The sequence below is a fragment of the Bufo gargarizans genome, chromosome 1 (assembly GCF_014858855.1).
Source record: "Bufo gargarizans isolate SCDJY-AF-19 chromosome 1, ASM1485885v1, whole genome shotgun sequence".
Classification (NCBI taxonomy): Eukaryota; Metazoa; Chordata; class Amphibia; order Anura; family Bufonidae; genus Bufo; species Bufo gargarizans.
In genome coordinates this window covers 316,753,825-316,778,687 of record NC_058080.1, presented here as the reverse complement: position 1 = coordinate 316,778,687, position 24,863 = coordinate 316,753,825, and the positions used below count along the sequence as shown (strand labels likewise).

General features: G+C 44.0%; 1 protein-coding gene across 1 annotated transcript in view; it reads right to left on the bottom strand.

Annotated features, from left to right (window-relative positions):
* MAST3 (microtubule associated serine/threonine kinase 3) overlaps nucleotides 1-24,863 on the bottom strand; it is a 132,742-nt gene that overhangs the window by 62,090 nt on the left and 45,789 nt on the right. The window contains exons 2-6 of the mRNA XM_044278494.1: nucleotides 24,826-24,858; nucleotides 23,815-23,916; nucleotides 5,365-5,497; nucleotides 4,896-4,963; nucleotides 4,036-4,121 (exon numbers count right to left, since the gene is read on the bottom strand). Coding sequence (XP_044134429.1) covers nucleotides 4,036-4,121; nucleotides 4,896-4,963; nucleotides 5,365-5,497; nucleotides 23,815-23,916; nucleotides 24,826-24,858 — 422 coding nt within the window. The remainder of the gene's footprint in view (nucleotides 1-4,035; nucleotides 4,122-4,895; nucleotides 4,964-5,364; nucleotides 5,498-23,814; nucleotides 23,917-24,825; nucleotides 24,859-24,863) is intronic.

The following is a 24,863-nucleotide window of genomic DNA, read 5'->3' as shown; positions in this document are numbered from 1 at the left end:
CCACAAACCCGATTCATCACATGCCCATGTTCTCTGCTGCTATGTCCAGGGCACGTTTTGAGGCCATCCTGCGTTTCCTGCACTTTAGTGACAACACCGCCTCCCGTCCCAGAGGCCACCCTGCTTTTGACCGGCTCCACAAAATTCGGCCCCTCAGACCATTTCAACCAGAAATTTGCAGATTTGTATACCCCAGAGCAAAACATCTGCATAGACGAGTCCCTGATACATTTTACCGGGCGCCTTGGCTTCAAACAATACATCCCAAGCAAGCGCGCCCGGTATGGGGTCAAATTGTATAAGCTCTGTGAAAGGGCCACAGGCTATACCCACAAATTTCGGATCTATGAGGGAAAAGATCAGACCCTGGAGCCGGTCGGTTGCCCTGACTACCTGGGGAGCAGTGGGAAGACAGTTTGGGACTTGGTGTCACCCTTATTCGGCAAGGGGTACCATCTTTATGTGGACAATTTTTACACAAGTGTGGCCCTCTTTAGGCATTTGTTTCTAGAACGGATTGGCGCCTGTGGTACCGCGCGAACTAGTCGCGCGGGCTTCCCCCAACGGCTCGTTACCACCCGTCTTGCAAGGGGGCAGAGGGCCGCACTGTGTAACGAAGAATTGCTCGCGGTGAAATGGAGAGACAAGCGTGACGTTTACATGCTCTCCTCCATTCACGCAGACACGACAATACAAATTGAGCGAGCAACCCGTGTCATTGAAAAGCCCCTCTCAGTCCACGACTATAACCTTCACATGGGAGGGGTGGACTTCAATGACCAGATGTTGTCTCCGTATTTAGTTTCCCGCAGAACCAGACGCTGGTATAAGAAGGTGTCTGTATATTTAATTCAATTGGCTCTGTATAATAGTTTTGTTCTCTACAGTAAGGCTGGGAGAACTGGATCCTTCCTCAAATTTCAGGAAGAGATCATCGAGAACCTCCTGTACCCAATAGGTTCCGTGGCCCCATCCACCAGTGTAGTTAGCCGTCTACACGAGCGACATTTCCCCAATGTCGTTCCTGGTACCTCAACCCAACCGTCACCCCGAAAAAGATGTCGTGTCTGTAGCAGGAGTGGAATAAGGCGTGACACCCGCTATTTCTGTCCTGACCACCCTGCCCTATGCTTTGGAGAGTGTTTCCGGAAGTACCACTCACAGGTACACTATTAGCATAGGGATCATCTCACCAGGACAGGCACACAGGGCTATTAGGGCCCATTCACTCACACAGCTGCTGCAAACGTCTCCTTTCACATGGGACAAAGTGCATAACGCACTTCGCCACATCTTTGGGCGATTAGCGCTTTGCACATTGACCCATGGGGAAGGAGAGGTTTGCTCTATAAAGGTAAAAAAACAAAAAAACAGAAAAACACCAGTTAAGCAAAAAGGTTAATGTTCAGTTAAAAAAGTTAAAGTTTATATGTTCTGTTGCAAAGTTAATAAAATTATTGCGTTGCGGCCTGTTTTTTTCTTTTTTTTTTTTTTTTTTACCTTCCAGGTGGACCAACCGATCGATTAGCTGCAGCACTGATGTGCATTCTGACAAAAGCATTGCGCTGCTGTGTCAGATTATATGCAAGTCGGTGTATGCGGCGCTGCAAGACGAGATTTTCTCCTCTGCAGTAACAGATACGTTTGCCGAGGCATACGAGCTGAGGAGGAGGCGGCGTTCCTATGCTTTGGCAAACACTTTGTATATATATATAAAAAAAAAAAAAAATCCCGGCAATTATTTATTCATCCACATCGATTGATGTGAATGGAGAAATCTGGTTTGCCAGGGCATACGAGCTAAGTGGGTATGGATGTAGGGCGGAGCTCCTATGTCCTGGCAGACGCCTTTCCCCTCCATTTTTTTTTTTGGGCAGAGATTTTGTCATCCACATTGATCGATGCGAATGAAGAAATCTGTGCCGTTCATTTTTTTCTTTCAGCCCAGAGGCTGAACGGAAAAAAAAATCTCATTACCTGTATGCTCAATATAAGGAGAATAGCAGAAACTCCTAATGCTGGCCATACATGTAATGATTGCGGAGACCCTCAAATGCCAGGGCAGTACAAACACCCCACAACTGACCCCATTTTGGAAAGAAGACACCCCAAGGTATTCGCTGAGGGGCATATTGAGTCCATGAAAGATTTTAATTTTTGTCCTAAGTTAGCGGAAAGTGAGACTTTGTGAGAAAAAACAAAAACAAAAAATCAATTTCCGCTAACTTATGCGAAAAAAAAAAATTTCTAGGAACTTGCCAGGCCCCTCATTGGATACCTTGGGGTGTCTTCTTTCCAAAGTGGGGTCACATGTGGGGTATTTATACTGCCCTGGCTTTTTAGGGGCCCTAAAGCGTGAGAAGAAGTCTGGGATCCAAATGTCAAAAAATGCCCTCCTAAAAGGAATTTGGGCACCTTTGCGCATCTAGGCTGCAAAAAAGTGTCACACATCTGGTATCGCCGTACTCAGGAGAAGTTGGGGAATGTTTTTTGGGGTGTCATTTTACATATACCCATGCTGGGTGAGAAAAATATCTTGGTCAAATGCCAACTTTGTATAAAAAAAATAGGAAAAGTTGTCTTTTGCCAGGATATTTCTCTCACCCAGCATGGGTATATGTAAAATGACACCCCAAAACACATTCCCCAACTTCTCCTGAGTACGGCGATACCAGATGTGTGACACTTTTTTGCAGCCAAGGTGGGCAAAGGGGCACATATTCCAAAGTGCACCTTTCGGATTTCACCGGTCATTTTTTACACATTTTGATTGCAAAGTTCTTCTCACACATTTGGGCCCCTAAATTGCCAGGGCAGTATAACTACCCCACAAGTGACCCCATTTTGGAAAGAAGACACCCCAAGGTATTCTGTGAGGGGCATGGTGAGTTCCTCGAATTATTTTTTTTTTGTCGCAAGTTAGTGGAATATGAGACTTTGTGAGAAAAAATAAAAATAAAAATCATCATCATTTTCCGCTAACTTGTGACAAAAAATAAAAAGTTCTATGAACTCACTATGCCCATCAGCGAATACCTTAGGGTGTCTACTTTCCGAAATGGGGTCATTTGTGGGGTTTTTCTACTATTTGGGCATTGTAGAACCTCAGGAAACATGACAGGTGCTCAGAAAGTCAGAGCTGTTTCAAAAAGCGGAAATTCACATTTTTGTACCATAGTGTGTAAACGCTATAACTTTTACCCAAACCATTTTTTTTTTTGCCCAAACATTTTTTTTTTTTTATCAAAGACATGTAGAACAATAAATTTGGCGAAAAATGTATATATGGATGTCGTTTTTTTGGCAAAATTTTACAGCTGAAAGTGAAAAATGTCATTTTTTTGCAAAAAAATCGTTACATTTTGATTAATAACAAAAAAAGTAAAAATGTCAGCAGCAATAAAATACCACCAAATGAAAGCTCCATTAGTGAGAAGAAAAGGAGGTAAAATTCATTTGGGTGGTAAGTTGCATGACCGAGCGATAAACGGTGAAAGGAGTGTAGTGCCGAAGTGTAAAAAGTGCTCTGGTCATGAAGGGGGTTTCAGCTAGCGGGGCTGAAGTGGTTAAAGAGGTAGGACCCGTCACCTCTCCTGACATGTCTGTTTTAATAGCTTCATGCATTCCCCGTGTAATAATAATTCTGGAACATCTATTCTTATGGCTCTATGTTGTGCCATTTCTTTATTATTTCAACTAGAAATTATGAATTAATTGCTAGCAGTCTGCAGTAAGGGTACAGAGGGGTGGGGTGTACCTGCACAGACTCACTCTATCCAGTCAGTGCTGCCATTTTCAGACTGTGCATGTACACCCCCCCCCCCCCCAACTGGTTACTACCCCTCTGTACCCTTACTGCAGACTGCTAGCAATTCATTCATAACTTCTGTTTGAAGTAATAAAGGAACGGCACAACATAAAGACATAAGAATAGTTGCACCAAAATTGGAATTACATGTGGAATGCATTTTATTATTTTAAATCTAAAAGGTAAATGCTAACATATGTGAAAAACATTTTTTTCCTATCACATACCCATAGGCGCCATTGCTGATCAGTTTGATCGTTTCAAAATCATTCTCTCCTGGTTTCTTTCTGTTAGGTGTACTTAAAATACAAGTCTGAAAGAAAAAAAATAATAAAATCGGGTCCTGAATAAACATATGTACACATCAAACTAGTAATGTACAAAGCAAAGATCCAATCACTAGGATGAAATGTATCAAATATAAATACTGCTTCACCCTGTAGGCTGGGGCTACATGACAACTTTAGCCACAACACGTCATGCAGCCAAAGATCACAGCAATGCGATCGCAGCATTATAAAAGTGAACGGGATAACGTTGCAATCTGACAGTAGCAAGAAATCCAGCAGGTTTGGATTTCGTGTCCATTCACTTTCATTATGCTGCAATGTACAGTACAGTAGTAGCTCAAGGCTGTAGCCATCTTTTGGCATATGACTTGTTGCAGCCAAATCTGCCGTGTAGCCCATTTGGATTTTTTCTCTTACTTCCCACCACATTGTTTGCCAACGTAAATTATGCCATTAGAAAGTGCATCTTGTCCCCCCAAAACAAGCCCTCATACGGCCACAGCGAGTGAATGGGGCTGAGCTAGGTTAGCTGTGAGGAGGCAGCAGAACTAAGAGTGCTGTGGCCTCCTCAAACAGCTGATCAGTGGGGGTACCGGACCCCTGCCAATTTGATAATGATGATAGGTCAATATCAGCGTCTCGGAAAAACCCCTTTAAAGAACGTTGTGAAATACTAGGTAAACAGTGTATATAAAAGCAAAACAGAGAATCCATGGCTGTGAGCCCCTGTGGAGCGTATAAGCTTACAGCACATAAGAATATGACAGTATGCATTGTTCATTGCTCAGACGTCTTACATCTTGAAATTCTTCTTGCTCCAGCTGCAGTGTGGATTCTGCGTCATAGTTATCCAGCTGAACAATCTCTGTAAAGAGAAGGAGGTCAGATTCATATTATTCACTTGGTGGTGACCATGCAGCTCTTACACATGCAGTTCTTTAGTATTTCAGAAACAACAATCCTCCTGTAAACTGCTAGTATCAGGAGGCCGCTTCTAAAGCATGGAAGCATTCTGATAATAAGATGCCAGAGTGTAGTATACAGAATATATGTTGCAGACAAGCCCATTTCTGCTGATGTTCTCAAAAGTAATCTGATGGGAACTTTCATGCTCTTGACTGCTGGGCTATATAATGAACACTTTTGCAAATAAAGTAGGCTATTTGAATAAAACTATAGAATAACATTTTCAATAGGCACAGAGGGCATAGGTAGGAGAAAAATATTTATCTAAAAAGAAAGATGAAATGACAATCTAGAACTTACCCTCTAATGGGTCCTTTGCGAGCCCCAATTGGCTGATGATGTAACGTGGAATGTCAGTCTTTATACCCTGGCCCTCCTTGGCATGACCTTCTGCAGCTTCCAACAGGTGGTAAAATTGCTCTGGATCAAATTCCTAGACATAAATTGTACAGAATTCAGACACAAAGTCTACTACACGCAGAATATGATATCTATTGTCAGATGCCAAGATGCTACGGCTAAAGTGACAATAAGTACAGCGGTGGACTTAGGCTACTTTCACACTTGCGTTCAGAGCGGATCCGTCTGGGGTCTGCCCAGACGGATCCGCTCAAATAATGCAGACGATGGGATCCATTCAGAACGGATCCGTCTGCATTATATTGTAGAACAAATTCTAAGTGTGAAAGTAGCTACAGACGGATCTGTCTAGATTTTACATTGAAAGTCAATGGGGGACGGATCCGTTTGAAAATTGAGCCATATAGTGTCGAATTCAAACGGATCCGTCCCCATTGACTTACATTGTATCAGTTTGCCTCCGCACGGCCAGGCGGACACCCGAACGCCTGCTGAGCGGAGCGGAGGCTGAACGCTGCCAGACTGATGCATTCTGAGCGGATCCGCGTCCACTGAGAATGCATTAGGGCTGTACGGATGCGTTCGGGGCCGCTTGTGAGAGCCTTTAAACGGAACTCACAAGCGGAGCCCCGAACGCTAATGTGAAAGTAGCCTTTGTTGTTACAACTGCCAAAAAATGCCAATATCCTTAACTTGTTTTTAACCAATATATGGCAGTTAGATGTAAACCTAAAATATACCTACCAAAAGCGAGATTTGTATAGACAAGATTGTATGGGAGACAGAAGAAAGATTCATAAAAATAAATGGGACCAATGAGGTCTTACGTTTATTAACGAATGTCCAACCTGCCACTCCATCAGTTTCAGGGGACCCTAAAGGGTAGAAAGTCCCCATGTTTATGATCAGTGGGGGTCCGGACAATCTAATAATTATCCCCTATCCTGTGGATATGTTGAAATTAGAGGAATACTCCTTAAAAAATTTTCTTATTTTGTATATGTAGAAACAGCTCTCTCTCTCTCATATATATAATGCCTCATGCACACAATCCTATCCGTTTTGTAGCCCACAAATCACGAATCTGCATTTTATTTGCGGACCTATTATTTACACTGGGTTTGTGGTTTGCATTTTGCGGACATAGGGGGGCGATTTATTAAAACTAGCATTTTAAACACTGGTCTTAATAAACTCCTGTGCTGGCGGTGGATCTGCCGAATTTACGTAAGGTGCTATCCAACACTAGTGTAAATGTAAACCAGCTTCCTGGCTGACTTACATTTAGAACATTTTCTATGCCTAAAACAGGCAGAGAAAATAACCTTGCACCAGAAATATGCCTAATATAAACATATTTCAGATCGTAAATGACCCTCATAGTCTATCTTTCTGCATAAGACTATGCCGCAGACAGACAGAAGAGGTCCTATACTTTTCTGCAAAATGCAGATCGTAGACACATTGAAGTCAATGGGTCCCCAAAAACCCGTGGAGTCTTGCCTGCCTGTGTGTCTTGTACTGGAGAGATCAAATAAAGCCTTGAAATTTTACCCAACGGCTGGAATTTCTTATAATATTGCAACACAGACCGCATCCATATTTTGTAGATCTGGATATGGTCATGTGCATAAGGCTTTAGAGAGAAGAAAAAATGATATCACCAAAAGGCCAATTCCATACGGATGTAGTAAAGCGTTTTTTTTATTATATATATTACAGACACTATATATCACCTATAGAAGTGCATGGGGCCCCCACCGTATCCCGATTGCCTCCAGTTCTGTACTACAGATCAGTACAGGACTCCAAGTGTCCCCTACAGCCTCTGTGCCACATGCACCAGCTTTAGTTTCAGCATGTAACTGGAGGCAAACTTGAAACTAAGGCTACTTTCACACCTGCGTTAGGTGCTGATCCGTCTGGTATCTGCACAGACGGATCCGCACCTATAATGCAAACGCTTAGATCCGTTCAGAACGGATCCGTTTGCATTACCATGAACAAAAAAAAAAAATCTAAATTTTTTATTTTTTGTTCATGATAATGCAAACGGATCCGTTTTGACTTTACATTGAAAGTCAATGGGGGGCGGATCCGTTTGAAAATGGAGCCATATTGCGTCAACTTCAAACGGATCCGTCCCCATTGACTTACATTGTAAGTCTGGACGGATCTGTTTGCCTCCGCACGGCCAGGCGGACACCCGAACGCTGCAAGCAGCGTTTAGGTGTCCGCCTGCTGAGCGGAGGACAAACTGTGCCAGACTGATGCATTCTGAGCCGATCCGCAGCCACTCAGAATGCATTAGGGCTGGACGGATCCGTTCGGGGCCGCTTGTGAGAGCCTTCAAACGGAACTCACAAGCGGAGCCCCGAACGCTAGTGTGAAAGTAGCCTAAGATTACTTTTGTGTTTAGTTTCTTAAGCGGTACCTTAAAAGGGATTCTCCAGGAATTAAGAAAATGAAAATACTTAAATATTACTTTATTATAAATCTATTCCCAAATACCTTTCATTATTAAAATGGCCGCTGTGCTATTCGTACACACAAAACCTGTCCTGATCACACATGAGGACAAGTTCATCCTCCTCTCCTACTTGTCAGGGATTATGATCCTGAATACAGATGAGAAGAACTTTAGCTGAATCTCTGTATGAATGGAGTTCATGAGGAGACATGAAGTACAGACAGGACAGACTGTGGTAATGTGTTGCTGTGGTAACGGAGACTGTAAACAAGTGCTGCTGCTCATTATCCACACCTCACCCTCCTCTCATGTCTCCTCATCATCTCCATTCCCACAGAGATTCACCTGTATTCAGGATCATGATTCCTGACAAGCAGAGCAGTGAGGAGGATGAGGCAGCACTATGGCTCATTCTGGTGAAGTAACTTGTCCTCCTGTGTGATTAGGACAGGTTGTGTGTGTACTGATAGGACAGTAGCCATTGTATTCCTCCCTAGACAAAACGAACCATTCTAAGTAATGAAAGGTATTTATTAATATATTTATTATAAAACAATATTGAAGTATTTTCTTTTTTTTTATTCCTGGAGTACCCCTTTAATATCCAAATGTGTCATCTCCATGTGCTTTTCAGCTTCCTTCTTCATCACCAACTGAATGTACAAACCGGATTCCAAAAAAGTTGGGACACTAAACAAATTGTGAATAAAAACTGAATGCAATGATGTGGAGATGGCAAATGTCAATATTTTATTTGTAATAGAACGTAGATGACAGATCAAACGTTTAATCCGAGTAAATGTATCATTTTAAAGGAAAAATACGTTGATTCAAAATTTCACGGTGTCAACAAATCCCAAAAAAGTTGGGACAAGTAGCAATAAGAGGCTGGAAAAAGTAAATTTGAGCATAACGAAGAGCTGGAAGACCAATTAACACTAATTAGGTCAATTGGCAACATGATTGGGTATAAAAAGAGCTTCTCAGAGTGGCAGTGTCTCTCAGAAGCCAAGATGGGTAGAGGATCACCAATTCCCACAATGTTGCGCAGAAAGATAGTGGAGCAATATCAGAAAGGTGTTACCCAGCGAAAAATTGCAAAGACTTTGCATCTATCATCATCAACTGTGCACAACATCATCCGAAGATTCAGAGAATCTGGAACAATCTCTGTGCGTAAGGGTCAAGGCCGTAAAACCATACTGGATGCCCGTGATCTCCGGGCCCTTAAACGACACTGCACCACAAACAGGAATGCTACTGTAAAGGAAATCACAGAATGGGCTCAGGAATACTTCCAGAAACCATTGTCAGTGAACACAATCCACCGTGCCATCCGCCGTTGCCAGCTGAAACTCTACAGTGCAAAGAAGAAGCCATTTCTAAGCACGATCCACAAGCTCAGGCGTTTTCACTGGGCCAGGGATCATTTAAAATGGAGTGTGGCAAAGTGGAAGACTGTTCTGTGGTCAGACGAGTCACGATTCGAAGTTCTTTTTTGAAATCTGGGACGCCATGTCATCCGGACCAAAGAGGACAAGGACAACCCAAGTTATCAACGCTCAGTTCAGAAGCCTGCATCTCTGATGGTATGGGGTTGCATGAGTGCGTGTGGCATGGGCAGCTTGCATGTCTGGAAAGGCACCATCAATGCAGAAAAATATATTCAGGTTCTAGAACAACATATGCTCCCATTCATCTCTTTCAGGGAAGACCCTGCATTTTTCAACAAGATAATGCCAGACCACATTCTGCATCAATCACAACATCATGGCTGCGTAGGAGAAGGATCCGGGTACTGAAATGGCCAGTCTGCAGTCCAGATCTTTCACCTATAGAGAACATTTGGCGCATCATAAAGAGGAAGGTGCAACAAAGAAGGCCCAAGACGATTGAACAGTTAGAGGCCTGTATTAGACAAGAATGGGAGAGCATTCCTATTTCTAAACTTGAGAAACTGGTCTCCTCGGTCCCCAGACGTCTGTTGAGTGTTGTAAGAAGAAGGGGAGATGCCACACAGTGGTGAAAATGGCCTTGTCCCAACTTTTTGGGGATTTGTTGACACCATGAAATTCTGATTCAACATATTTTCCCCTTAAAATGATACATTTTCTCAGTTTAAACTTTTGTTCCGTGATTTATGTTCTATTCTGAATAAAATATTAGAAGTTGGCACCTCCACATCATTGCATTCAGTTTTTATTCACGATTTGTATAGTGTCCCAACTTTTTGGGAATCCGGTTTGTATCACCAGCCCTTCATAATTGTAAAAGGTATGGCCAAACGTGATGTATATGCTGCAGATTTTCCACCGTGGAAAGATTTGCAGCAAAGAGGATGAGTTAAAAAAAAAAAAAAAAAAAAAAAAAAAAAAGAAATTCTACCGACATTCTGCAAATTACCAAAGGTCTCACTCTCTGCAATGCATAGGGTAAAACCTGTGGAAATTCAGTGGCAATTCTGCTGTGGAAATTCTGCTCCACATGGCTGTACCCCATAAGGAATTCACACGGTCAATATTTTGTAAGTATTTTACATCTGTATTTATAGGCTAAAACCAGGAGTGGGTAGAGAACATGGAAGGGGTACAAATCTTAAAACTATACTTTTATGGTAAAGGATCTATTCCTAGTTTCGGCTTACAAATACTGATGCAACATAATGATTGAATACTGACCATGTGAAAGTGGCGTTAGTCTGTAAGTGATAATGGATCTGCCCAAGCATGTGCAGTTAATTTGGATACATTTTTGGCAAACAGATTGGATAGGAATTTATTCACTAGAGGTCTGGAAAGAATGACTAATAGGCAAGTACAATGCTTTCTTCCGACATTATGTTTTTACTGGAAGGTATCCATTTTAGATTCATTTATGACATATTAACAGCTATGCAGCTTAGGCCTCTTGCACACGGCCGTGTGTCCCCCGTGGCAGTATTGCGGCCCGCATATGGTGGGTCCGCAATACACAGGACACCAGCCTTGTGCATTCAGCATTCACTTGAATGGCTCCACAAATCCGGAGATGCGGAACGGAAGCACGGAACAGAACCCTACGGAGTGCCTTCGTGGGGTTCCGTTCCATGCTTATTTTCCGCAAAAAGATAGAGCTTGTCCTATCTTTTTGCAGGACAGACGATCGAGGACCCCATTCAAGAGGCCTTAGGCAGGGTACTGGATCTCCTTAAAGAGACCAGCTGTGCAGTCTTATTGGCAATGCTCCATGGTACAATGACTCGTAATATGCAAAGAGGTATCTCCCAGGGAAAAAGCAGTTTCCAAAAGGTGACACTACCAAAAATGGTACGCTATCCCAGGAAAAAAACCTGCATTTTTTTTCCTCCATGGAGCATTGCCTATAAGCCTCCATACCATGGAGCATTGCCAAAGTCTCCATACATAGCTGGTGTGTTTAAAGCAGCTCTTTCAACAGGATCAACCCTATTAAACTAGACATAGGGCTCATCATGTAGATTAAAACTGTACCTTTCTTTTGTCTATATGCTAAACAGCTGCAGAGAAATCAGTATCTTTATTCATATCAAATTTTGAGGACCAGGAGGTGGGGCTGAATCCTTTGAGCACTGCTTTGTAACACCCCTTGTGCTCTGCACACTCCCCCCTTCACTTGTTTGACAGGGCTAGATATACTGAAAGCAGAGCGGTGTCCTAGCATCTATATGTTATATACTCTATGTACTATAGCTTCACCACACTGAGATCTGCTCAGAAAGCTAATCTACATATTACTGCTTTATTCACAGGCACAATATATGACTAGAAAGACACCAGTAATATGTATTAGTGTACTTTCACACTAGTGTTTTTCTTTTCCGGCATAGAGTTCCGTCCTAGGGGCTCTATACCAGAAAATAACTGATCAGTTATATCCCCATGCATTCTGAATGGAGAGTAATCCGTTCAGGATGCATCAGGATGTCTTAAGTTCAGTCATTTTGACTGATCAGGCAAAAGATAAAACCGCAGCATGCTACGGTTTTATCTCCGGCCCAAAAAATTAACATTTGCCTGAATGCCGGATCTGCCATTTTTTTTTTTCCATAGGAATGTATTAGTGCCGGATCAGACATTCAAAATACCGGAATGCCAGAACCATCCTTCTGGTCTGCACATGCGCAGACCGAAAAAAAGGTGAAAAGAATAAATGGCAGATCCGTTTTGCCAGATGACACCAGAAAGACGGATCCGGCATTTCAATGCATTTTTCTAAATGATCAGGCATTTTTAAGATTGATCAGGATCCTTACAAATGCCATATGTTTTGCTGGATCCGGCAGGCAGTTCCAGCGACGGAACTGTTTGCCGGATAACTCTGCTGCAAGTGTGAAAGTAGCCTTACAAGCATAGAAAAAACTGTCTACTCTGTGTGGTAAGGCTATAGTGTAGTGATAGGTTTTGCATGTAGAGATCCCAGGTTTGAATCCTGGCAGAGACTTCCAGGTTTTTTTTCTTCCACATTTAACCCCGATTTATCATTCCTTCACTCCAGGCAACTTTTTGCACTTGCTTGTGCAAAGATTTTACGACTTTTGCATTTTTACACCACTCAATCCAGTTTTGTAATGTGGGTGGGAAAGTGGGTGTGGTTAGCCATGTTAAGGAGTGTCACGCCGCCCGCCAGATTTATCATTGAGACCTTTTAAAAAGTTGCAAAAAAAAAGTCACAATCTTACTCCAGGAGGAGTGTGGAAAAGGAAAACTGGAGTAGATTTTCTAGACAAAGGTGTTAGGTTTAAGGAGACTACAGGAGACATTTGATAAATGTAGTATAAAGTACTACAAGGCAGACTTAAGGAAAACAGACTTCAAATAATCCCCTTATGATAAATTCCCCCCTATATCCTTAGCATATTGAGAATAATGTTTTTAGGCTTAAAAAGCTCATAAATATTGCACCTGTGAATAAACCAGTAATCTTTTTCAGTTATCTAAACAAAAACTCAACAAAAAAACAACAACACTATTCTCAATATAGTAAGCCTTTTTATTATTATATTATTTATTATAGTACAGCTTTTTATTATGGGTTAAATGATAGAGGGAAAAAAAATAATGAAAAAAAAAGTGTATGCAAGTCTCTCCCAGGATTTAAACCTGGATCTCTACACACAAAATTAAGCACTAAGCTATAACCATTGTCATATAGAACAATGTGTCTTTTCTATGCGTATAAGCCAACATATTACTGGTGCCTGTATAATCACATATTGTCCCTGTGAATACAGAAGCAATACAAGGGATCGACCGATTATCGGAAGTTCCAATATTATCGGCCGATATTAAGGATTTTACACATCGGGGGGCGTGGCCAGCGGAGGATGTGAGTGGACGTGCTAAGCAGAGCTCCCGCATAGTCTCGACAGTTTATCCTGATAAGAACCCTCTAAATCCGCATTCATCTGCCTGAGCTAAAGCCCCGGAGTTGCTGACGACTGCCCGCTCCAGTTTAAGACCCTTGTGGACGTTTTTCGAGCCGAGATGGCCCCAAAAAGGGACCCTAAAGGCCAGGCCAGAGAGCTGCAAGATGGCGCCGGGCCGGACACGCCGAGACGCAGCGATCGCGCAAAAGATATACAGCGGGAAGCGGCTGCCAGGTTGGGGAGGTTTGCGCATGTAACAGACCCCCTGGACTTACCCGATATGAGCGGGAAGCGGGGCAAACCATCGTCTCTGCCCGACCCTGACCGTGGGGGAGAGGAGGATAGGGAGCGTGATATGTCTCCCCGCAGCTTTAACAGATATGATGCGCTGCGATCGTGCGCTGATACGGATGGCGTGGACTCGGATATAGAGGAGCCTACCCTAAAAGATGTGCTGAAAGCTATTACGCAGTGTGGGAAGTCGTTGACGGCCCTGAGGATGCAAGTGGGCTCCATAAAAGAAGATGTGTCCATAGTGCGGCATGACCTGAAAAGATTGGCAGACCGTACAACAGCCCTGGAAGGCCGAGTGGGGGAATTGGAGGATGCTGTACCCCCCCTCAAGAGAGCCTCTGGTGACCATTCACAGAAAATTGCGCTATTACTGGCCAAACAAGACGACCTTGAGAACCGGTCGCGGAGGAACAATGTGCGCATAGTGGGAGTGCCGGAAAAGGTGGAGGGGCCTAACCCGACTGATTACTTTGAGGCATGGGCAAGGGACACTTTTGGAAAAGAGACTCTGACTCCTCTCTTTGCTGTTGAGAGGGCCCATAGAGTCCCTACCAGGCCGTTACCTCCAGGTGCTCCACCGAGGCCAGTTCTTATGAAGATTTTGCACTATAAGGATCGGGATATACTTCTACGTAAAGCCCGCGAACAACCTGATCTATCCATCGGTGGTCAAAGGGTGTCGCTGTTTCCGGACTATTCCTTGGAGGTCCAAAAGCGAAGATCGAGATTCCTAGACATAAAACGACGGCTACGTGGATTGAATATCCCTTACTCGATGCTGTTTCCAGCGCGGCTGCGGGTAGTCGCTTTGGGCCGTACCCACTTCTTTGAGGATCCTAAGGAGGCTCTCCGATGGGTGGACAGTCATGAGAATCGTCTGAGGAATGCTGATCCGCAGGCGGAGGATGGCTGATGGGCGATCATAATGGTTCAGTGTGCATGACTGAATGGAGGGTGTGGTGGAAATGAGGTGTTTAGGAGGAATGGCAGACATGTGTGCAGAATTAGCGTTTCTACTATTAGTTGCTCAATAGGCAAATTTGGTTCATGTTATTGTGCTTTATAAATGTCACTTCTATTGTGGGTTCGATACATAGCAGGCAGTTTTATGGGTGAGATGTTGCGAGGGGACAGGAGTCTGTGTATTGAGTACCTTGTTGGGCAATACATAGCTCTAGAAGATAGAATCAGCTACGCCTCGCCACTAGAGGTCCTACCTGTACCGAGGAACTGGTGGTTCCGACAAGGTTGACTCTTTGAACCTGCAGTCCCTCCGGGAGTGTGAGCAGGGACCTGTTGGACACACCAGTGACCTTGTTTTAGACCTATCGAGTGCAGGTCTGTTGTGTGTGTTTCTGTATTAGTTTTTCGTTTTTTGTCTCCTTTCCTTATGTTGTCTGTCTGGTTTGTCTCTCTTGTCTTTGTTCAAATGTTGGGGGATGATGTTAACTTTGGAGCCAGGGTGTGCAGGAAAATTCAGGTACCCGCTATTCGAGTGGGACAGAAATTGCAGCTGAGGCATGTTGACGTGATAGGTCCAGCGCGGATCCGCCTCACTCACAGATGGTTGTTTAAGACTAATGGCAGGTAGAGTGACTTTCTTTAGTTGGAATATTAGGGGGATTAAGGAGGCCAATAAGAGACGAGCAGTGCTAGATGGCATGAGAAAGTACCAGCCCCTGATATGCTGTCTCCAAGAGACCCATTTGTTACCAGAACAAACCAGCATTCTCACACCGAGGTGGGCCGGCCACTGCTTTCATGCCACCTATTCTGCCTATGCGAGGGGGGTGAGCATATTAGTGCACAGTTCTGTTGCGTTTTCATGTATCTCCCAGATTATCGATAGGGAGGGCAGGTACGTGTATATACATGGCTCCTTATACTCTGTAGAGTGTGTAATCATTGGTGTCTACATTCCCCCGCCATATTCCTCCCAGGTGATGAAAAAAATTATAGAATTGATGGCGGAAAGGCCTACAGTGCCTACCATAGTGATGGGTGATTTTAACTGTGTACCATGTTTGTCCATAGATAAATTTCAGGCATCTCCACGGATTGTCAGCAGCGATCTCACTCCCTTCGGCCGACTACTTCGGGAGGCATCCATTTTGGACTTCTGGAGGTTGAGGTACCCAGACACTAAGCAGTTCTCCTGTCGTTCCAGCACGTATGGGTCCCTGTCCAGGATTGACTTCATTCTGGGCAATGAGGCAATGGGCTATTTGATGGAGGATATTAGGTATCTGCCTAGACGGATCTCCGACCACTCGCCGATTGTGGCGACCTTCCAGATGGTGCCATCCGTGTCGCGCAGATCCAGTGTTTGGAGGTTTAATCCCTACTGGTTGAAAGTCTTGGTTGATATGTCAGATGTCAGGGACGCTCTTCAAGAGTTTTTTGAGCTTAATCTCCCGTCAGCTGGTAGAATAGTAGTTTGGGACACAATGAAGGCGTTTCTGAGAGGAGTGCTAGCTGCCAAAATTAATGGCCGTAAGAAGGAAAATAGTGCCCTAACTAGACAGCTGCTTTTGGCGGTGGAGGTGGCTGAGCATGAGTATGTGGATAACCCTTCACAGGAACGCGAGTTTCAGTGGAAAGAGGCGCAGCAAGAGCTGGATGACCGCCTGCTCCGTAATGCCCGTAATAGACGGTTCTTTCTGAAGCAGACGTATTATGAGGAGGGGGAGAAGGCGGGTAGATTGTTGGCTCTGGTCACTAGAGCACAGCAGACTTCTAATTACTTGGCATCACTGCGAGACACGGATGGTACGGTGCAGGTGACCACGGATAAGATATCCCAGGTATTGGCTGGGTTTTATCGAGACCTCTACACTTCTAAAACTGTTGCTACGGAAGCGGACATCACAGGCTTCCTCCATCCCCTACGAATGCCTACTTTAGATCGGGAGCAGAGAGTGTTGCTGGATGGCCCTTTCACTTTGAGAGAGTTGGAAATAGCGCTGGGTGATATGGCTAGTAATAAAGCCCCGGGGAGTGATGGCCTGCCAGCAGAAGTTTATAAGCAATTCGCCCCAATCCTGTTGCCCCAGTTATTGGAGGTGTTTAATGAAGCCCTGCAGAGGGGGAAACTGCCCGACACAATGAATGAGGCGATTATAGTTGTAATACCAAAACCGGGGAAGGATCCGATGGAGGCGGAGTCATATCGGCCCATCTCACTGTTGCAGGCGGATGTTAAGCTGCTGGCCAAGATGTTGGCTAATAGGCTTAACTCAGTCATTGCATCGCTTATTAATAAGGATCAGGCAGGATTTATGCCAAATATGTCGACAGCGGTAAATATCAGGAGATTACATTTAAATGTCCAGGTGGGCCAGGTTCACGCCTCGAATGCAGCGGTCGCGTCTCTTGACGCGGCCAAAGCATTCGACAGCGTGGAGTGGCGCTACTTGTTCCAGGTATTGGAAAAATTGGGGGTGGGGTCAGTCTTCATCGATTGGGTGAAAATGCTGTACGCATGCCCTTCGGCCAGAGTGCAGGTAAACGGATACATTTCTGAATCGTTCATATTGCAGAGGGGTACCAGGCAGGGGTGCCCGCTGTCGCCGCTACTGTTTGCGGTGGCAATTGAGCCGCTAGCGGAGGCACTGCGTTCATCCACGGAGGTTAAGGGATTTAGATATGGGTCAGTAACAGAGAAAGTTGCGTTATACGCAGATGACCTGCTCTTGTTTTTAGATGATTGGAGGACATCCCTACCGGCTGCAATGGAGATAATTGATGGCTTTGGACATATCTCGGGCCTGAAAATTAATTGGACTAAGTCAGTCCTGTTGCCGCTGGCTGGAGATGTTTCTTCGGATCCTGTCAGGATTGGTGGGTTGCAGTCCGTGTCTAGCTTCAAATATCTAGGGATACAGATCTCCAGGAACAGTAGTGATTTTATAGATCTAAATGTGATGCCGCTACTAGATAAATTCAGGAAGAAGGTGCAGGCTTGGTCTAAGCTCCCATTATCTATGGCTGGCCGAACAAACCTGATCAAGATGATTCTTATGCCACAGCTTCTTTATGTGCTGCATAATGCTCCTGTGTGGATCCCAATGAAGGTGTTTTACGCTATCAATGCCATTTTTAGAGACCTAATCTGGAAGAAGGGAGTCCCACGTATAAAATTGAGTACTTTGAGCAGACCTAAGACCCAGGGAGGTTTAAGCGTCCCTGATCCTATGGTGTACTATCTGGCAGCCCAAATGCAGCACATTAGGGGATGGGGAGAGGAGGTGGAGGTTAATAGAACAGGTGAGATAGTCAAGTTTTTGCTTAAAAGGGGGTGCCTCCTATCGGCGCTAGAGGATGGCACTTTCAAGGACATAGGAAGGAGGTATGAGTTGTTGGGCATGATTCATAAGGTATGGTGGAAGACAAGGAATTTGGCAGGTGTTACGGGTTATACGAAATTTACTCCCATATGGCCGAATATCATATATGACGAACTAGACAAGGTCCCCAGCGCTAGGGCGTGGAGGAAATTTGGTCTGGATAGACTATGGCAGCTATTCGAAGGGACGTCCCTCAAGGACTTTACTGCTCTACAACGGGAGTTTGGCTTGCCTAAAGCTCTTTTTTATATATATTTGCAAGTAAGACATGCCATGCAAGTGCAGGAGCGACGGGAGAAGCTGTTGCCCGCCCAGAAGCATCTGATTGTTGACCTCACGGCTACTGGGGGCGGTTCTGGGGGAGTGATTTCGCTGCATTACCTAAGTCTCATGGAGGCTATACAAAAAAGGAATCCACTGTGCCTGTTTGAAAAATGGGAAAAGGATATTCCAGAACTGAAAGAGGACCAGTGGGAAAAAGTGCTTACTGACTTCCCCGAGGTAGCGGTCAGTGAGGCCCATCGGGTTTCACAATTGCTACTGCTTCATAGGGTGTATAGGACACCAAAAATGTTGCATAAAATAGGGTTTCGTGCCGATGATAAATGTCCTAGGTGTGGGGCTACATCTGCTGATCTCATACACTTAATGTGGAACTGTCCGCGGTTGCGCAGATATTGGAAGGATGTGGCAGACCTCGTTGAGAAGGTTTATGGGATTGTTGTTGTCCAATTACCTCTGCTATGTGTGTTAGGATTTACTGGTGGGATTTCGGGACTGAAGGAGGTTAAGTTGGCAATTCAGCGTGTTCTATATCAGGCCAGGAAGCGGATAGCGTCCCGCTGGATCGCTGCAGATCCACCAGAGGTGCAGGAGGTGGTGGAGGCGGTTCACACTTTGGTAAAGCTTGAGAGCTATGTATATCAGAAGAGGGGAAATAACAAAAAGTTCAACAAAATTTGGTCTGCATGGATTGAACATTTCCATTTAGTTGTTTAAGAAAGGGGCGAGCAGGTAGAGTGTGAGGAGACTGTGATTGGTAGTGCATATTCCGGATCCGGTCAGTTAAATGGATGGAGTATGTATGAGCGGGCTAGCCCGCAGAGTGAGCGCGGGGTAGACCGTATCCTGGACTTTGCTGCGCGATGTCTCTAAGATGGACTGCACCTGGACTTCGGGGATTGGGGAGGGGAGGGAGGGGGGGAGGGGGGGGTTGGGAGGGGGTTTATTTGTAATGCTTGTTGTTGTCTGTGTTGTAAAATATAAAAACATGGAGATTCTTGTCTTCAAATAAAAAGATTTGACAAAAAAAAAAAAAGGATTTTACACATCATCGATATCGGCATCTAACCTTGCCGATAATGCGTATAAAGCGAATACTAGTGAGCGCTTATGGAAGCGCTCACTAGTATGCATCGGGAGCAGGGAAGAAGCGCAGCAAGCGCTTCCGATACTCACCCTCCCTGGTCTTTGATGGGGCCCGCGCTGCACTGTCCTGACCCCGTACAGAGTCAGGATGTAGTGCACGCACTATGACCTGGCGCTGCACGCTGTCAGGTGACAGTGCAGCGCGGGCCGAAGAACACAGGGGAGCGCGACACCGGACCCAGAGATGAAGAGGAGCCGCGGCGCAGGAGAGGCGATTTTCTTTTTTTTTATTCATCCGAGGTCTGATGGGGGTTAATTAAAGTCTGACCTGAGGTCTGATAGGGGATAAATAAAGTCAAGTCTGATCTGAGGTCTGATAGGGGTTAATAAAGTCAGTGAGGAGGGGGGGGAATTGGCATTTGGCACTGATATACAGACGTGGACAAAATTGTTGGTACCCTTTGGTCAATGAAAGAAAAAGTCACAATGGTCACAGAAATAACTTTAATCTGACAAAAGTAATAATAAATTAAAATTCTATAAATGTTAACCAATGAAAGTCAGACATTGTTTTTCAACCATGCTTCAACAGAATTATGTAAAAAAATAAACTCATGAAACAGGCATGGACAAAAATGATGGTACCCCTAACTTAATATTTTGTTGCGCAACCTTTTGAGGCAATCACTGCAATCAAACGCTTCCTGTAACTGTCAATGAGACATCTGCACCTCTCAGCAGGTATTTTGGCCCACTCCTCATGAGCAAACTGCTCCAGTTGTGTCCGGTTTGAAGGGTGCCTTTTCCAGACTGCATGTTTCAGCTCCTTCCAAAGATGCTCAATAGGATTGAGGTCAGGGCTCATAGAAGGCCACTTTAGAATAGTCCAATTTTTTCCTCTTAGCCATTCTTGGGTGTTTTTAGCGGTGTGTTTTGGGTCATTGTCCTGTTGCAAGACCCATGACCTGCGACTGAGACCAAGCTTTCTGACACTGGCTAGTACATTTCTCTCTAGAATTCCTTGATAGTCTTGAGATTTCATTGTACCCTGCACAGATTCAAGACACCCTGTGCCAGACGCAGCAAAGCAGCCCCAGAACATAACAGAGCCTCCTCCATGTTTCACAGTAGGGACAGTGTTCTTTTCTTGATATGCTTCATTTTTTCGTCTGTGAACATACAGCTGATGTGCCTTGGCAAAAACTTCGATTTTTGTCTCATCTGTCCACAGGACATTCTCCCAGAAGCTTTGTGGCTTGTCAACATGTAGTTTGGCATATTCCAGTCTTGCTTTTTTATGATTCGTTTTCAACAATGGTGTCCTCCTTGGTCGTCTCCCATGTAGTCCACTTTGGCTCAAACAACGACGGATGGTGCGATCTGACACTGATGTTCCTTGAGCATGAAGTTCACCTTGAATCTCTTTAGAAGTCTTTCTAGGCTCTTTTGTTACCATTCGGATTATCCGTCTCTTAGATTTGTCATCAATTTTCCTCCTGCGGCCACGTCCAGGGAGGTTGGCTACAGTCCCATGGATCTTAAACTTATGAATAATATGTGCAACTGTACTCACAGGAACATCTAGTTGCTTGGAGATGGTCTTATAGCCTTTACCTTTAACATGCTTGTCTATAATTTTCTTTCTGATCTCTTGAGACAGCTCTTTCCTTTGCTTCCTCTGGTCCATGTCGAGTGTGGTACACACCATATCACCAAACAACACAGTGATTACCTGGAGCCATATATATAGGCCCAATGGCTGATTACAAGGTTGTAGACACCTGTGATGCTAATTAGTGGACACACCTTGAATTAACATGTCCCTTTGGTCACATTATGTTCTGTGTTTTCTAGGGGTACCATCATTTTTGTCCATGCCTGTTTCATGAGTTTATTTTTTTACATAATTCTGTTGAAGCATGGTTGAAAAACAATGTCTGACTTTCATTGGTTAACATTTATAGAATTTTAATTTATTATTACTTTTGTCAGATTAAAGTTATTTCTGTGACCATTGTGACTTTTTCTTTCATTGACCAAAGGGTACCAACAATTTTGTCCACGTCTGTATTATAAATGTAAAATTATAAATTGACTACCAACTAAGGGCTTTATTCATTTATATTTTACCGTACATTTATAATATACTGTTGCCAAATGCAAACTTTCACCACCTCAGTGACTACCAACTAGTATAATAAATATTATAATATATAAAATATCTGTATAAATTATCGGCTATTGGCCTGAAAGTTCACCGATTATCGGTATCGGCTCAAAAAAAAAATTAAAATCAATATCAGTCGATCCCTAATAAGTATATTAGCTTTCTGAGCAGACCTCAATGTGGTAAAGCTATAGTACATAGAGAATATGATATGTAGATGCTAGGACACAGCTCTGCCTTTAGCATGTCTAGCCCTGTTAATCAAGTGGAGGGAGGGGTGTGCAGATTTAGCCCCGCCTCCTGGTGCTCAAAATTGTCATTAGCGTATGAATAACATGCATATTTCTCTGCAGCTGATTAGCATACAGACAAAAGAAAGGTATAGTTTTAATCAGTATGATGAGCCCTACCAGGCAGTATGTCTGGTTTAACAGGGTTGATTCTGGGGACAGAGCTACTATAAAGAGAAGTAGCACACTGCCATGGCTGCATCCAAGGCATTGCACTCAGCCAGTCAGCATCCTACTCTGTAGTGATGAGGGGCAAGCACTCCAAAACATCTGTCTGCGGATGGATACTTAGCCAACTTCCCTAGTCATGTCCCGAAGCTTGTTTAACGCCTTAAGGACACAGCCTTATTTCACCTTAAGTACCAGACCATTTTTTGCAAATCTGACCAGTGTCACTTTAAGTGGTGATAACTTTAAAACGCTTTGACTTATCCAGGCCGTTCTGAGACTGTTTTTTCGTCACATATTGTACTTCATGACAATGGTAAAATGAAGTAAAAAATAATAATTTTTATTTATAAAAAAAATACCAAAATTTACCCCCACCCCCGACGCGGGTCAGCAATCGCTGCAAACCGCAGGTCAATTCAGACCTGCGGTTTGCGGCTTTTACCTGTGGTTGCGGCGGTGATCGGGCGTGCCATCGGGTCCCCATGTGGCTGTAAGGGGGACCCGATGGCATGGAAGGCAGCGCGATGACTTCCGGTGATGAGCCTGTGAGATACAGCCCCCTGGATCTCACAGGCAGGAAGCTGTATGAATAAAACACACTGTATTATTCATACAGCCAATGCATTCCAATACAGAAGTATTGAAATGCATTGTAAAGGGATTAGACCCCCAAAAGTGGGATAAAAAAAAAAAAAAAGTGGAAAAAATAAAGCCGCCGCTAAATAAACGATTTTTTTTGTCACCTTACAATCTCAAAAAATACAACAGCAGGCATCGGGTCCTGATCACCGCCCGCCCGCCGGGCGGCGGTGATCGGAACTATACATGACGTACCGGTACGTCATGTGTCCGGAAGAGGTTAAAAAGTCAGACTTTGACTCATAGGGGGCCTCTTCTAAAAAGGTGTCACTAGCGAGTTCACTTTCCCTGAAAGATACCTCTTTGCATAATAAACGTGCAGACACCTTATGCACACAGAATTCAATGGTCATTAAGACAGCAATTCTGAGGGTAACTTGGAAGGTGTGCATAACACAAAAAAACTAAAATAAAAGATATTTTGGGATAAATAATTATGTCATGTAAGGATGTATTCCCATAAATGTAACTTGAAGGCAGTCTGTCACCTGTTTTTCACCAATATATCTAAGAGCACTGCCCCACAGAAGATTGCAGACACATTCCTGGAATACCTATGTGTACTTTGTGTCTGTATTCCATGTCCAGGAAAAGCACTTTTAGGCCGAATGCACACGGTCGTTGTTCACGGCCGTGAGCGGTCCATGGAACCGCGGCCGGGATTCCAGTAATACACTGGTATAGATCATACCAGTGTATTATGTACTGTGGCGGCAGCAGGGAGCGCACGGCGTCATAGCAACCCATGACGCCGTGCGCTCCTGCTCTCAGCAGGAATCCAGGCCGCGGTTCCACGGACCGCTCACGGCCGTGTGCATTCTGCCTTATTCTGCTGGAAAACAGCTCCCAAGTGCCCAACTGAAAGTGAAAGTAAAAACAGCTTTCACTCCTGACTCGATTTCTAACGGCTATATCTTCTGACATAGTGGATATAATGCTGTGGTTCTGGTATAGTTTGAAAGGTTGGAATGCCAGAAATAAGTTCAGAGTATACATGTTGGTACCAATCCCAAGATATGAGCGACTAAAGCAGCCCTCCCCTCTTCAGTCTGGTTTGCTTTGGGCACTTGCAGCAGCAGAGCTGGGCGCTTGGGAGCTGGTTTCCAGCAGAATATATGGACATGGAATACAGACACAAAGTGCACACAGGTATGTCTGGGATGTGTCTGCAATCTTCTGTGGGGCAGTGCTCCTAGTTATATTGGTGAAAAACAGGTGAAAGACTCCCTTTAAGACTTAATTTGCTATAAGGGCTTCATTACCAGACACTCAAGGAGTCTTGCCGGACGTGCAATAACCATCAGCAACTTTCTTGCCAGCTGAACAATGAAAGCAACTTCTTCACTCTCTGAGCGGTTGTAGGCCTTAAGCAGAGAAACAGAAATGAAGTAATCACCAAGATAAGCGAAGATATTGCTGCTTCACGTAATAAAACGTTGGTCACTCCATAATAGTATTTTCTAGAATCATAGATATACTGAGCATGAAAACCTGACTAACACATTCGCAAAGTAGTGCTTCAGTGCACAGAAAAATAAGGAATGAACGTAGCGGAAAAAGGATTTTACAGGCGAGTCACAAAACCCCCATTTCCTTGATTGTGTCTCATTAGGTGATAGAAAAGACCATGGGACGTTCCAAAGCAGCCCCAAAGTGACGGCACATTTATGATCTTAGTCCTTGCCTTGTCGTCTGATCCATCCTCCTGCTTTTATGGTTTATCTGCCATTGGCTTCTCCTGGCTGTTCATACTGCTTGGTTACAGAAGGGATATGGCCGGCGGGAGGAGCTAACACTTTCTCATTTGTGTCGCCCCCTACTGCCAGCAGCCATCCCCACGATCTTCTGTATCCCCCAATGACACAAGTGAGAAATGGCATTTTATTCCTAGAGCTCCTATGCAGACCATGCTATCAGACCCTGCAGTCATTCTCCATCTGGCTATACGTTCACACAAAGCAAGATTCTACAGAGGGCTTAGTCTGCACAGCGGCTGGAGAAACAAAAGTAAAGGACATTCTTCATTAAGACCTATTAGAAAGTGGTTTCAATTTTTCAACTTTTTAGTGGGATAATAAAAAATGGTTGTAAAGGTGTGCATTAGCCATATATTTAAATGTGCTATAACCATATTTTATGACTCTATTACTGCCTGCTTATACACAAAGATATCACTAACTGTCAAAAATATATTTGCTTAACTATGGGACTTAGATGGATTATCTAATAGAGCCCAAAGGAAAATATAGATGAAGAACAATGAAATAACTCACATCTTCTAGCATCTTTTCCAATTTCTCCTGCAACTCCA